Here is a 15,305-nt window from a genome sequence, read left to right as displayed (position 1 = left end):
ACATATATATTTATATACAAATATATAGCTGATTTTTTGTATGTAGGTATCATTTTTTTGTTTTTTGATATTATTACATCACTCATGTTTTTATGGCTATAGGCACACAAAGTGGTGGATCATTTCCACCACCTCCTTGGGAAACAACCGAAAATGGTAGTCCTACAGCAGCCGGCAACCAATATCCACAACCATTACAGGTCACTCAAGTGGTTATGACACATGTACAGAGTGCTGGTACGCATGGTCAAGGACTACCTCAGCCAATGGGGAATGATCAAGCTATCAGTATGTATATGCAGCAGCCAAATGCAAATACCTATATTTCAACAATCAATAACAATAATGCTGGTCAAAGCAATCAGCAATTCCCTCAGCAGATTCAAGGTGTTCCTGGTGGTGCTTACATGTCTACGGTTCCACATCAAATGCAAAATGGTAACATGGCTTACATGTATCCACAACAAATGTATGGCAACCAATTCGTCGGATATGGTTACGGTCAGCAGCAACAAGGGGTTCAATATGTTGAGCAACAGATGTATGGTTTATCTGTGAGTGATGACAATGGTATGAGGAACTCTTACCAAGTTTCTGCTACTTCTTATGTGCCATCTGGAAAACCTTCAAAGCCAGAGGATAAGTTGTTTGGGGACCTTGTTGATATGGCTAAAGTGAAATCCCCTAAAACAACTGCTCCTGACCGAGCTAGTAACACCTAGAACTGTTAGGTTTGCATCTTTAACTTTGTTTGCCACATGTTCTCCTCATTCTTTTTCTTTAATATTTTACACTTTTCTATATCTAGTATTTAATATATTAATATGTTTTATTTTATTATTTTATAATTATTTTTCTATTTTGTGGTGCTTGGCTAGAAAATTATGTTAGATTTGTACATTAATTTGTTCTAGAGAAAAACACTTGAGATTGAGGATGAGAATTCATTTTTTTCTTTTGGTACAAAGAGGGTGAGAATTCATGAAATAAGCCTTTTAGCATTTTTTTTTCAAATTTTTTCATGTAACATTTACACGCGGCCATAAAATTAAAAGAAAAAAGAGAAGGCAAAAGAGAAAGACACCCACCAATCTCTGTGTATGTTTTAAAAAGGTGAAGATCGCATTGAAAAAGAAAAAAAATTATGGCAGAAATTATACTTAGAAGGACTAACTGTAGCCTATGGCATTTTAAAGATGTACTATTCCTTATGTTTAAACTAACGAAATTATAAACTAAACTTAAACCAGCTAAGTTGAATTTAATTAATTTAAACTTATTTTCAATCTTAATAAAACAAAGAGTAAAGTACTAAAATGATGTAAAACAAAAAGCAAAACTTCATGGAGAGTGTGGAGAGCGGGGGAGAGTCTTCGAGGGTGACACATAGCGAGGCAGCCGGCTATGTCGGCGGAAGCAATAAGGGGGAGAGCGGAGGGGGCATGCATCATAGAGCGGAGGGGCATGCATCAGGTGAAAAGGAAGGGCTTAAAGGAGACATTAACATGACTCAAAGTCCGCGGATATTTCTCTTGATGAAGAAGCAAACGAGATATTGGCAGTGCCCTACAAAGATGTCATCGTGATCAAAGTTCTTGGAAAAAATTTTAGCTATACGGCGATCACGCACAAGCTTAAAGGTGTGTGGAGAACCAAAGGAGGATATGAGGTACTAGATGTCGATTTTGGCTATTTCTTAGTCAAATTTGATCTCTTAGAAGATAGAGAAAAAGTTCTCCTTGGAGGACCGTGGATGATTATTGGTAGTTATGTTGCGGTTAAAACTTGGAGTTCTTCATTCAGACCTTGTGAAAACACTTTTGGATCTACCATGGTTTGGATAAGAATCACAGGTTTAAACATTAACTATTATCAAGAGAGAGCCATGAAAATGATTGCGTCAGCTGTTGGCAGACCGATCCGCATCGACTTAGCCACCAAATCTGCACAGAGGGAAAAGTATGCAAGAGTATGTGTGCAAATTAACTTGGGACTTCCAGTTATAAAAAAAAATTCAAGTTGATGGTCATATGTATGACATAGAATATGAGCACTTGAATTTAATTTGTGAAAAATGTAGCTGCTTTGGGCACGTAACAAGAGAATGTGCGAAAGAGAAAAATTTGCTGTCACTATTTCTGGTGGATAACAACGAGAAAATGGCAGAAGGTAGTCAAATCCTAGTAAAAAATCAAAATTCAACCTTTGAATTTGGAATTAATGCCAAATCAATTCCAATTATGGAGAAGCATGGAACAGCGGATCTTGTGCATGATAATTTGCAAGAATCACGCATGAATAGGAATACTCGTGCAAAAGAGGGTGAATGAGTTACAGTTAGTAGAAAAGGCAAGGAAAATGTGGGTAAAGGCCCAAAAGTGGTGCCAAAAAAACCAATGTAGCAATATGCTCCAATTTGGTGAGTAAGAAATTTTCTTTTGGGTCTAATAACATGCATGCTGGATCCTCATCAAATGCAAAAAGAAAGTCCTTATCAAATATAAAGGTGGGGCATAAGGAAAAGAAGGATCCTCCATCCATGCTTGGCTCTTTGGGAATAACTCAAGTGGCTTTTAAGGATCAGAGTACTCCTTTTTTTAAAGTAGGGCACAAAAGACAGCGTCCTATTTCGCTTCAAAACTCACCTACTGAAGCATTGTCAATGGATTCTCGAGTACAAAAAGAGCTTGATAAAGCTAGTGCAACAACAAACTTGGAGAACCAACCTCAATAGAAGAATGATGGTTCTGCGGCGCAAGTCCAAGAGAAGACACTTGGAGACAGGGCTCCATCAACGTGAGGTAGGATGATTAAACATTCCAATTATTTAATTTATTTTTATGGATTGTAACCATTTAAATATTATTAGTTGGAATGTAAGGAGGCGTCAAATAAAATGTCTCGGGTGCACTGTAAGGAGTTGGTACGAAAATTTCAACCAACTTTTTTTATTTTGGTGGAACCTCATATTGGGTTTGAAATTATAAAAGAATTTTGGGGGAGATTAGGCTATTATTCTGTAGGGATTGTAGATGCTGTTAGACACAATGGAAGAATTTGGTTCCTCTCTGCTAATTTAAAATTTTTTTGTAAAATTCTTTGGGCTATGAATCAATGTGTAACTTTGGAAATTGATGGTGGTGGGAGAAGATGGATCTGTAGTGCGGTTTATGGCAGCCCTCAAGCCACTAATAGAGTAGAATTATGGAGTCATCTGCTTGATATTGATTTTTGCATTCAGGACCTGTGGGTGGTGGTTGAGAATTTTAATGATATTTTGAGTGTTCATGAGGTGAAGGGGGATAATTTGTATTCGAATCGCAGTAGTATCTTTGCAAGTACTCTAGATTCTTGTGGTCTTTTTGATCTGACAATTTCTGGAAGACGGTTTACTTGGTTCCGTAAAATTCAAGGAAACAAAGAAATTGCAAATAGATTGGATAGAGTTTGCTGTACTACAGAATGACGCCTTCTTTTTTTCAGAAGCTTTTGTTGAAGTTCTCAGCCATTCTCACTCTGATCATTGTCCCCTACTTATCCGATGTTAAGGAGTTCCTATCAAGAAAAGAAACCAGCCTTTTAGATTCTAAGCGGCATGGGCAATGCATCCTGATTACAAGGCCATTGTTCAGAAATCTTGGGATAGTACAGACTTTGACATCCATAGGAAGTTGCTGGGGGTTCAAGAAGCTTCGTTGGAATTCAACTCTACGATCTTTGACAATATTTTTATTAAAAAGAGGGAATTGGAGGCTTATTTGAATTGTATTCAACGGAAAATGAAAGCTGACGATGATCCGATTTTGAAGCACAAAGAGGAAGAATTGAGAGCTGAGTATAATCTAGTTTTGGCCCAGGAAGAATTGCTTTGGTACCAGAAGTCAAGAGATCAATGGGTTCGGTTTGGTGATAGAAATACTAGCTTTTTCCATATGCAAACCATCCTTAGAAGAAAATCTAACAAGGTTCATGGGTTACTGGTCAATGATGGGTCCTGGTCTGATGATCCGGAAGTTTTGCAAAGAGAGGTTATTAATTTCTTCAAAAATATTTTTTGCTCTACTGAGCCTGTTGAGGTTAATTGCATGGGAGAAATTCCTATGCCATCTCTTAGCCAAGATGCTTGTGATAATTTGTCTAAACCAGTAACAATGTTGGAGGTTAAAGAAGCTCTGGATAATATAAGCTCGTTCAAAGCTCCTGGGTCGGATGGTTTTTAAGTTTTTTTCTTCAAGGAATATTGGGATGTGGTGGGTCATGAGGTGTGGTGTACTGTTCAGAAAGCATTCTTAGAGGAGACGTTAATCCATTCTTTGTTGGAAACTTTGATTGTTCTTATCCCTAAGTGCAACCTCAAACTAGATTGAAGGATTTTCGGTCAATAAGCCTTTGTAATGTAATTTATAAGCTATTGACTAAAGTGCTTGTTAATAGATTACGACCATTTTTAGATGAGATTGTTAGCCCAACTCAGGGAGGGTTTATTCATGGTAGAGGAGCACCTAATAATATTATTGTCGCCTAAGAAGTTCTTCACTTTCTTAAGCGGACAAAGTCTAGAAAAGGAGCTATGACTTTTAAGATTGATTTAGAAAAGACTTATGATAGAGTTGATTGGAATTTTCTTAAGCACACTCTTGAATCTTTTGGCTTTCCTTCTCTAATTATTCGGCTTGTAATGAATTGTGTTCAGGCCTCAAATCTTTCCATCCTTTGGAATGGGAATAGATTGGACAGCTTCCAACCTCGCAGAGGACTCAGGCAAGGAGATCCAATTTCTCCTTATTTATTTATTTTGTGCATGGAGAGATTGGCGTACTTTATTTCCAAACAAGTTGACGAGGGTATTTGGGATGGTTTGGTTATTTCTAGAGGGAGACCTAGAGTTTCTCACTTGATGTTTGCAGATGACCTCCTCCTTTTTTGTAAAGCGAAGAAAAATCAAGTTCAGAATGTTGTGCACACCTTGGAGTTGTTCTACAAAGTTTCAGGTATGAAGGTTAACATTGAAAAATCTAAAGCTATTTGTTTTAGAAATATCTCTAATAGAAGGAAGGAAATGTTGCCTGATGTTTCTCATATTCCCTTTACTAGTGACCTAGGCAAATACTTGGGGTGAACCTTAATCATCCTCGAGCTGCTAAGTCTATTTTTTCGGACTCTTTAGAGAATATCAAGAATAGGCTGGCTAGTTGGAAAGGTCGGCTCCTTAACAGAGCAGGCAAGCTTTGCTTAATTAAATCTGATGCTTCTTCTCTTCCTATTTATCAGATGCAAGTGACTCTTTTTCCTACTTCGGTTTGTCAAAAAATTGGTTCTGTGCTTAGACAATTCTTGTGGAAGGGAAAGGTGGGGGAGCGTTGCTTAAATTTGGTCAAGTGGAGCAAAGCTGTCACTCCAAGAAAATATGGAGGCTTGGGAATTAGAGATACCCAATGTGTAAATTTTGCTTTATTAGGAAAGCTTGTTTAGCAATTACTGCATAATAAAGATAAGTTTTGGGTAAGAATTATGTTGGCAAAATATTTACCTGGGAGTTCTTGCTTTTTCACCCAATTTTTCTAATAATGTTTCAAGTACTTGGCGAGCGATTTATAAGACAATAGAAAAGCTTCGTGATGGTTTTGATTGGTGTACAAGCATGATGTCTCAATCCTTTTGGTATCATGCTTGGCGACCATGTGGAACGCTAGCTCCTTTGGTTCCTTTTGTGCACATTTCTGATTCTCACTTGAAACTAGAAGATGTCTGGCACCATGGACATTGGCAGTGGGATATTCTTTGCACAATGATTCCGGAAGAAGTTAAACTTGATTTGATACTCTTTGATCCTATCAAGCAGGCAGGAGATAAAACAGGTTGGTTTTGGACAAACTCAAATACTCTCACCTACTCGACTAAAAGTGGGTATGAATGGCTATTGAAGAAGAAATTTGGCTGGAATGATAATGAAAACTGGCTTTGGCTTTGGCGCTTGAGAATACCGGAGAAGATAAATTGTCTGCTCTGGCTTTGCCTCAACAACAGAGTTCCCACAGCTAGTTACTGGTTTTAAAGTGGTCTTGCTACTTCTGATTTTTGTCAGAGATGTTATCTTGCTCTAGAGGATATTAACCATTGCTTTAGGACTTGCCAAAAAGCTCGTCAGATTTGGATTAGCTTAAACTTGGGAATGACCGCTGAGGACTCTAGTTTGGATTTTGTATCTTGGATTCGTTCTAACCTCAACAAAAATGAGTTTCTCTTTGCAGCGACCTTTTGGTGGATTTGGAGGGATAGGAACAATGACATCTTCTATCAAGATGATCCATGGAGTAAGGAGAAAATTGTTCACTTAGTTAAGCATGCTACTCGAGATTTCTCTAATGTTATTACCACCCAAAAACATATTATTCCTTCCTCTTTGCAATATAACTGGGAACCACCTCCAATGAATGTCTGTAAAGTGAACTGCGATGCAAGCGTTTTTGAAAATGAGCAATTAGCTGGTTTTGGATGTATTATTAGAGACAGCATGAGAATTTAGATAAAAGGTTGTTTTGCCAGTATACCTCTTTCTAATGTTCTATGTTGTGAGTTTCATGCTATTTGGAGAGGGCTTGTTATGTCTTGGGATTGCGAGTGCAAAGAGGTCATATGTGAAACTGATAATCTTGATGCGTTTCTTCTTGTTTCGCGAGGCACAACCAGCATGATTAGGAATGACTCTGATCTGCTTGAAAAAATCAAAGAGATGCTCTAGCGCAATTGGACAGCTACTTTAGTGCTCATCCAGCGCACAGCAAACAGAGCGACTGATTTAATGGCTAAGACTGCTACTTTAAACAAGCAGGTGTACCTAGAGTGGTTACTGCCCCCTAATAATTTAGACATTATTATTAGAGAAAAGTGCTACTCTTTTTGTTAGGTCCTTTTTCTTTGTGTTATGTTCAGTCACCAAAAAATCCAATATATATTTTTTTTTTTCGACGAATAAAAATTTCCTCTAAATTAAGGATTTTAATATACCAACTTAAGTTTTGTCTTTATAGTTTGTTTATGACATGTTTAAGAAAACATCTTTGTCCTTTTATAGTTTTACCTGTCCTCATTGCCATAAAAATCAAAAATAGAAACATAAAATAAAAAAAATGATCATAACTTATCTAAAGTGAGAATTATGGTTTTAAAAATCGAATCCGATTGATTCGATTGGATTAATCAAAAGCAAATTATTTATTTTGGATTTTTTGCTTAAGAATACTTGATTAGAAGTCTTGCAAATTATTTATTTTAGATTTTTTGCTTAAGAATACTTGATTAGAAGTCTTTGTTAAAATTTATTATGATTTTGAATTTTTTATTATTGATGGTTTGAGTTTTTGCATAAATTTGTGTTTTATATTGTTACTGATTACTTGTTTATTAGAAGTTATTGTTGAAACTTTTTTGGTTCTAAATTTTATTGCTGATGTGGTGAGTATTGTTGTTGATTACTTGATTTACTTCATTAAAATTTTGAAGTTGATTAGAAATTTTTTATTTTGTGAATTTTTAATGATAAAATATAAACAGTTTATTATATGAAATTGTAAAATTTTGAATTTTGTTGGTTTAGAAATAATTGAATTTGAATATTTGAAATTGTATATTGAAATTTTAATATATGGGGAGTGCTAGGTAAACAATGAGTATGTTGAACAATATGAACAACTACCAATCAAATAAAAATATACTACATCTTAATTTAATACTATTAATTAAATTTAAGATTAATTTATTTTTTTAACCCTATTAATTAACATTATTCACACATTATTCAAAAATATTATTGGTTACCTATACTTTCTTTTAATAATTTCATTACATGTTTAATTAAACCAAATCGTTGAACCTTGGTGAAAATTGCTTCGGTTTTCCTATTGTCTTCGTATTTGTGTTGTTTTCTCAGTTCATCTTTTTAGGGTTCACAGTGTTCCCATACCCTTTTCCATTTCCGAAGCGATCCAACACAGCATCGCAACTCTTCCTTTGATTTCATTTCAATTTACTTCCCAAATCAACAGTACCCTCTGACACGGTACGATCTTCCGTTCTCTTTTTTGTGTTTTCCTCAATTTTGTTTCCCAATCCTAATTAACGAGTTGTTTTGGTTAATCATGCAGCTAAATTCACAGTTTGGGCATCATGCAGGTTCTTATAACTCATCTTTGTCTTCTCTTTCTATCTTATCTAATGATTTTATTTTCCGGCTACCCATAATGGATGCAGTTGTTGTGAGTTAAAATCTTGGTGTTTGAAATTGAATTGAGTAGCACTTGCTTATGGGAAATAATGATGGGATATCATATAATTGTTGTTTATTTTGAAGTACCTGGTGTTTGTGTTCAATTACCTTCTATGAAGATGGGTTTGTTACTCATTAAAGATGTTTTAATTTGTTTTTTGGCTCTGTGCCTGATTTATTGTCAAACTTTGTAGTTGTAATAAACTTGATTGTTCTTCAGTAAAACCTTGCTGTTATAATGAATTGGGATTTCGACTTAGGCATCAAGAGCTAGGCTGTTCAAGGAGTACAAAGAGGTTCAACGAGAGAAATCGGCTGATCCTGATATTCAACTAGTTTGTGATGATTCTAACATTTTTAAATGGACGGCACTGATCAAGGTTTGATCAATACGTTTCTTGTAAAAGCAGTTTATGGCATTCAACCAGTGTGATGATTCTGAAATCATGTTGGTTTTGTTTTGTTTTATTCTTTTTTGTATTAGGGACCCTCGGAGACTCCTTTTGAGGGGGGTGTCTTCCAACTTGCATTTTCGGTTCCAGAGCAGTATCCTCTACAGCCGCCCCAAGTCAGGTTTCTGACTAAAATATTTCACCCAAACGTGCACTTCAAGGTAAGATGGATTCATCCTAAGTAATTATTGCCTTGTTTTGTGCTTATACTTTTTCACTTATATTGCATTTATATTATATGATTTCTGAGTAAAAAGGGTTTTTCCTGATTTATTACATAGATGGTTTTTTTGAGTTCTTTCCCTTCAAATTCAAGTGGAAATTAAAAAATTGTGTAGTTGTTTGCTTGGAGCATGAATGGGGTTGGATACCTCGGTAGTCCTTACCATGAACCATCAGTTTGAAAATAAAAAAGCTTTGACACATCTAAGATCGCAATAGTTTAGTGCTCTTTTATGTTACTTGCAACTTATGTTCCCATAATCTTGGTTGTCTTAACTTACCTACTTCAGTTTGCTCTTGGGTCTCAGTTGTCTCAGTCCCTGTGGGAGGAAGACCAATAGGAATTAATACTTTTTATGGGAGGCAAAGATGATGGTTAAGCCTTATGATCACTAATTACTATTACGATAGTGTTTTAGAAGCTATTATTGAATCTAATTTCATTGCCTAGTTATTAATGTTTCTTGTTTAACTGCGTGGATGTCGCATGGTGGCTCATCATCTAATCCCTTAACTAAGAGGTCGGGAGTTCGAATCCCACCTGGACATGGAAAACATCCTGGGGCCAGCTGTTTGCCTTTAAATGGATGACCCGCCACGAACGGATTAGTCACCGCGTGGCGGGTGGATACCCTTGGGAAACCAAAAGATAAAAAGGAAGATTCTTGTTTTCCTTTTGTTTGATATACAAGTTCAATAGGAATTTTTTATTAGATTTGATTTTCCTTACATTTTTATCATGAGTATTACTTAAACGTGTTATTAAATTTCCAGACGGGGGAGATTTGTTTGGATATCTTGAAAAATGCTTGGAGCCCAGCTTGGACACTTCAGTCTGTATGTAGGGCTATAATTGCTTTGATGGCACATCCAGAACCCGACAGCCCACTGAATTGTGATTCAGGTTGACTGATTCTCTCCACTTATTGTTTACCCTTTTTGGCTTGTCTCTCGTTTCATGGAATCAAAAGGAAGTTCTATTCTCCTCATTAAAAATAACTGAAAGAAGACTTTTAAATTCATAGATGCACCTATGTAGTATAAGATCCTGATGACGGGAGATCACATATTAAAGTTGGATTTGACGAATGAGAAAATGCAATATGTATGCCAATTAAGTATAATTGCATGAGACAATGGCAATAGCCAATAGGCGAGGTAGTGGCGTAGTAGAATCAAGTGTTTAACTGAATGAGGTCCATTTGTCTTCAGTCTCCAGCTGCGTTTTCTGTTGAAATGAAATGTATGTTTAGATTTTTGTTATTCATTATAGAACTGTGCTTAAAGCATCAAATTAATTTGTAGTTCCTAAACCCACAATTTGAAACCCTTTTCGATCCCCAACTTATTTCTCTTTGGCATTACAGGTAATCTTTTGCGCTCCGGTGATGTTAGAGGGTACCAATCAATGGCCAGAATGTACACCAGGCTTGCAGCAATGCCAAAGAAAGGCTGAATAATTTCAGATAACTTGCTTTTCTGTTTGTCTCCGTGCTTGCCAGCGACAAGAAAATCAGTGTGTTAAAGTGTCCAAAGACATATTGTAACAAGCTAGCAATATATATGGAAAACAAACCAAAATGCTAGCAATATAACTTCTGATGTACTGTTCTATTATCAATGAATGAAATACGCTTTCCAATTCAACCAAAAAAAAAAAAATAAAATAAAATACCAAAGCTTTAGAAATCACATGGCTTTTTTGTATTAGATTATTATTCATTATTCACCGTAAATTGGTTTTTAGAAAAAGGAAAATATAGCTGAAGAATCTGAAACATAGCACCTTGGAATAAAGAGAAAACATGCTTAAATAAAATCATGCATTGTGTTACATTTGATAATGACATCCTAGATAGTACAGCAATGTAAAATTGCATAACATTGAGCAGGTAAAGTACTCCCTCTATAGATGAATACATGCATAGCGTTTTGTCATTCAGTTTCACAACATGACAAAGTAAAATATACCAAGGCTACCAATGAGCCAGAACAAATAGGTTTATAACATTACACATAATTTACAATTAGATGTTGAGGGCACGAGCTTTGGCTTTAAAAATCTGTCAAACCAATCAGACGATTCTTTCACCTGTAATTTCGTTATCTGGTGACCAACTCCAGGTTCTAAAATTATCTGCATTTCAAAATAGGATCAACTGAAGCTAACCACTTGTATTAATTATTTTTGGATTGGTATTAGTATTGGAAGGCCATATATATAAAGATTGTGAACCAAATAATACATGTTCATACCTTGAAATTATCTAAAGAATTTAACTCCCCATACACCTGGCGTGCATTTGACTCAGGAGTTACTAAGCCTCCAATGGGACAACGAGGATCTTCCGCACCTGATGTATCCAAGACACAAGGAAATGCTTCAGAAAAGGCTAAATGGAATGAGCTTGCCAACCCCAAATTATCAAAACTTGTGAGAAAGGATCTTCAGCTTACCATTAATAATAATCAGAGAACGTGGTGCAATAGATGGAACCGAGTAGGGTGAATCAAACTGGGAAGCTAAGCCCGGGGCAATCCTATCCCATACCTGATCAGAAATTAAGAAAATAAGAAAAACAAGATTAGTATCCAGTACTAGACATTATGAAAAATATATGTCATGGTCATGAGCGTCAAGAATCCTGTTTTATTAAAGCTAAAAGAACAGCAAAGCATATTGCAACTCATTTTATAGACTAATGATGGTTCCATTCATCAAACATTGGCTGACCTTCTCCACGACTTCTTTGTCAATTTCACTTTTTCCCAAATCTTCACGAGCCGCTGCATATACATTTCAGATTGTATTAGCATCAATAAATTTAAGAAACTTCCAAATTGCAACAACATCGTATAAGTTTCATTTCTTTTGACATTATATATCTTACCCTCAAACACTGGCTTTATACTGTTAACTCGAGCCTGCCACATATCGTTATCGATGGCCCATCGAAAACCCTGCACGAAGGCGGCATGACAGTTTTCAATAATTGTTGCTTTAGAAGAACATCTTGCAAGATAAACCCCCAAAATAATTCAATTACACCTGAACACCAATAATAGGAGCAGCCACAACATAGCGGGGGTCAGCAAATGCTGCGAACCATGAATGCATTCCTACATCAATGAATGACGTAAGTTACAAATGATATAAAACATGGCATCTGTCATGATCCTATCAAATTCTCTCAAACCAACCTCCAAGTGATATTCCAGTGATTCCTATCCTAGATGGGTCTACATCCTCTCTCTGTGATAGATAATCTGCCAATTTAATCAAGTCCCAGACCTGCCAGATGAAGGAACGATACACAAATTTTGAACCAAATTAATCATGAATTCATAAGTTTAAAATGCACCAGTGGCCGAGTCTTTTTGCACCTTAAACCAGCATAATAAATATGGAAGTTACCGTGTCATATATGAATGGCATCGTCTCCCCAGTTTTCCAAGCAGAAACAAGAGCCTGCAATGAAATTTTTACAAAATGATTTGTCTTCCACTTTGTGAAGGATCTTGGCTAAATATTTCAGTGGAAAAAAAAAAGCCTCTCTTCAGCTCTTCTATACAAGACTAGACTGGACTAGATGAGCAAACAATAAAAATTAAAGCCGAAGTACTTCTCCTAGGCCTTATAGCTTAAATAATGTGATAAACTGATAAACATGATTATTATTTTAAATATTGGAAACAATCCAATCAAATCATTTTCAAATATTGTATAAAGATATTAAAATGATTTTCGTTTACAAAATTACTCTTAATATTAGTTATATATCTTCCTTAATAAATTAGCCTACTTATTCTCTATCTATCACTATTTTACTGCTATATCTCTTCATTTATTCCAATTATATTATTAAAAGGGATATATTTAAATAAAAAAAATTATATCCTCAATTTTCACCTTCTTTTATTCACTGCAAGGCGATAATATTCAAGTCTAACATCTTAAGTCATTATGCATGCTAAACCACTACTCCTAAAACGTTTATTATCTTAATTTCTTTTTTATTTCGATAATTGAATTAGGTCCATTATTATCTTAATTACAGTAGCTTAATTTCTGAATGAACAGTGAAAAATAGCAATTATTAGAAAACTAACGACTAATAAAGCAGACACATACATCCCGATAGGTGGTGGCGCTGCTAGCACGCTCGCCGTGGTATCGAGAATCCACAGAAATCGCCACATATCCTCGCGAAGCATATGCCTGAAACACGAAACCGAAAAATAAGACCACAAACTTTGACGATTCACAATCAATTACAGGATTATACATATACACACACAGTATAATTCACCAATGAATTAAGCATACAAAGATGAAACAAAGCAACCTCAAGCAAAGGGCGCAGGTATTCTTTGTATTTATTCGTACTGTGCAGAAAAACAACCGCAGGCCTTCTCTCCGCCTTGGTTTTCTCCTTCAAGCTCAGAATCAACAGAGGCAACTTTCCTTGATCTCCTTCCTAACAACGCAACGCAACCAAACGATTCAAACTTCGTTTTCAGCAAATTCTTTTTTCTCTCAAGCTCAAAATTCAAATTCGAACTGTATAATTCAGCTGAGCTCAATAAAGAAAAAAAAAATCGAATCAATGATTGAGAACCGTTGACTAATCAATCATACCTCTACAGTCAAGTAGAGATTCTCCTCCTTGAGCAAATCTTGGAGGTTAGCAATGTCTGCCTTCGGACAAGACGCCATAATCTCCAGCTGTAGGGATGTCAGGCAAATTCAACCAGGAAGGGAAAAAAAAAAGGAAAATCTGAATTGAAAATTTAAAAATAAAAAATGCTATGGATGTTAATGAAACTTCGAATTTGAAACCTCTACTTCCGATGGAGGAGAGTTCTGATCCAAAGGATCTGTCACCGGCTTTGCAAGTTCTATAGTTAACGGAACTGAAATGAATTTTTCAATTACGAAAAGAATTAAATCAATATAATCATCACCGAAATCTTAATTTATGTCAACTGAAACAATGGTGATTGATTGAAGAAGTGTTATTACTACCTGGAGCGGTTCTTCTGCTACGGAGGACTTGAAGGAACTCGGACCGAAGCTTGTTTTGAGCTTCCATGGCTTCTTCTTGTCCTTTGGTAATTTTGGTGTGAGTGAGAGTGTGAGTCTGTTGAGGAATAACTAAAACGGCTACGGGTTTTGTTAGTGAGCATGTGGTTTGTGTTCTTCTTCTGCGTATATTTATATACAAGTTGCGCGGGTTCGTGGTGCGTGTTGTTACGGAAGGTACCGAAGTAGTAAAAGTTAGGAAATGAAGGCACGTGAGGCTGATGGGAGTGCTCACGTGCCATGTTTGGAGAAGATTCCCAGCTCCAACTTTCATCGGCGGTGTTCTCTGCGTGGTGCAGCTGCTAATTAATGGTGTGAGAACTCGCGTTGATCTTGCTCATTACATTATCTCTTTTATTATTATTATTTATTATTTTTTTGTCTTGTTAACTTGACATGATATCCCTTTTTGGTGTCTAATATCCATAGGTAGATACATTAAAATATCTGTGGTGCCAATCTCAGCTTACAGTATAGTTTTGAGAAAAGAATATGATTCTTCCCTCCAAAACACGCTTGGGAGTTCTTGCAATTTAGTGATACATCCGGGGTTCACTTGCTCCGTACTGTTAGTATCTCTCTGTAGCGAATACCGAATAGCATTGCGAGTTGTCTCTGTCTTTTTAGAAGGTAATAATATCTCCAACATTTAATTTTCATCAAATTTATTTTTGATTTAAATTGAATATAGTTCTATACGTACTCATTAATTATTTTATTAATACGGTTTTAAATGATTCTTAACTTGTTCTTTAAATATCTAATGAAAAATTTGATGTGTATTAGGTTGGACTTGCACTCTTAATCGATGAAATTATGTTCGATCAAGAAAGTTCAACCAAAACCATGATTGAAATTCGATATAATTCAACCAAGGAAAAGTCTATAAAAGTGGTAAGTTGTGGAGAAACTTCAATTCCTGACTTTTTTAGTGTAATATGTCCAAAACTGCTGGAAGACCAAATTTATATTGCGGAGTTAAGAATATCCAGCCAGTTTCATCCTTTGGCTGCAAACGGAGAAGGAAACAAGAAGGAAATGAGGACTAACATGATGGTTAAGTTCCTAGAACTGTTTATGTGTAAAATTCGTTTGATCCCCCAAAGTCACATTCTTCTTATTAACCAGGTTCCTCAAAACAAGTTTTGGTCACTCCCAACTAATTTGACACTTCCGCGCAAGTTTGAGAGATCAAATTAATTAAATAAATCCCGGCGAACTTAATTTTGTAAAATTTTACACGGTTGCATACTTGCATTGCATGGAATTCACTGTCGGTATA

General features: G+C 35.8%; 3 protein-coding genes across 3 annotated transcripts in view; 2 read left to right on the top strand and 1 right to left on the bottom strand.

Moving 5' to 3' along the window:
• LOC107622029 (target of Myb protein 1-like) overlaps positions 1-801 on the top strand; it is a 10,552-nt gene extending 9,751 nt beyond the window's left edge. Inside the window, exon 10 of the mRNA XM_016323963.2 lies at positions 103-801. Coding sequence (XP_016179449.1) covers positions 103-722 — 620 coding nt within the window. The 3' untranslated portion in view covers positions 723-801. The remainder of the gene's footprint in view (positions 1-102) is intronic.
• On the top strand, positions 7,963-10,602 carry LOC107623406 (protein PEROXIN-4; the record flags this gene model as incomplete). Its single annotated transcript, XM_016325644.2, is given in 6 exon segments — positions 7,963-8,059; positions 8,145-8,172; positions 8,527-8,646; positions 8,751-8,879; positions 9,715-9,844; positions 10,308-10,602. Coding segments are annotated over 5 exon segments (474 nt in total). The 3' UTR covers positions 10,397-10,602.
• Positions 10,728-14,369, bottom strand: LOC107623729 (putative hydrolase YtaP). Its single transcript, XM_016326082.2, has 13 exons — positions 13,967-14,369; positions 13,781-13,854; positions 13,580-13,666; positions 13,287-13,418; positions 13,073-13,159; positions 12,356-12,409; positions 12,142-12,232; positions 11,990-12,060; positions 11,832-11,901; positions 11,675-11,727; positions 11,398-11,491; positions 11,197-11,294; positions 10,728-11,077 (listed from the first exon to the last, which is right to left on the bottom strand). Exons 1-13 carry the CDS (start codon positions 14,295-14,297, stop codon positions 10,943-10,945), a joined length of 1,377 nt encoding a protein of 458 aa, XP_016181568.1. The 5' UTR covers positions 14,298-14,369; the 3' UTR covers positions 10,728-10,942.

The sequence above is a fragment of the Arachis ipaensis genome, chromosome B10 (assembly GCF_000816755.2).
Source record: "Arachis ipaensis cultivar K30076 chromosome B10, Araip1.1, whole genome shotgun sequence".
Taxonomy (NCBI): Eukaryota; Viridiplantae; Streptophyta; class Magnoliopsida; order Fabales; family Fabaceae; genus Arachis; species Arachis ipaensis.
This window is presented reverse-complemented; position numbering and strand designations above follow the sequence as displayed.

Coding starts and splice junctions, on each gene's coding strand:
- LOC107623729 (XM_016326082.2), bottom strand. CDS start 14,297: ATGAAAGTTGGAGCTGGGAATCTTCTCCAAACATGGCACGTGAGCACT. Junction 12,233..12,355: donor TGCCATTCATATATGACACG/GTAACTTCCATA, acceptor TTCATCTGGCAG/GTCTGGGACTTGATTAAATT. Junction 11,295..11,397: donor TTCTCTGATTATTATTAATG/GTAAGCTGAAGA, acceptor TGGATACATCAG/GTGCGGAAGATCCTCGTTGT.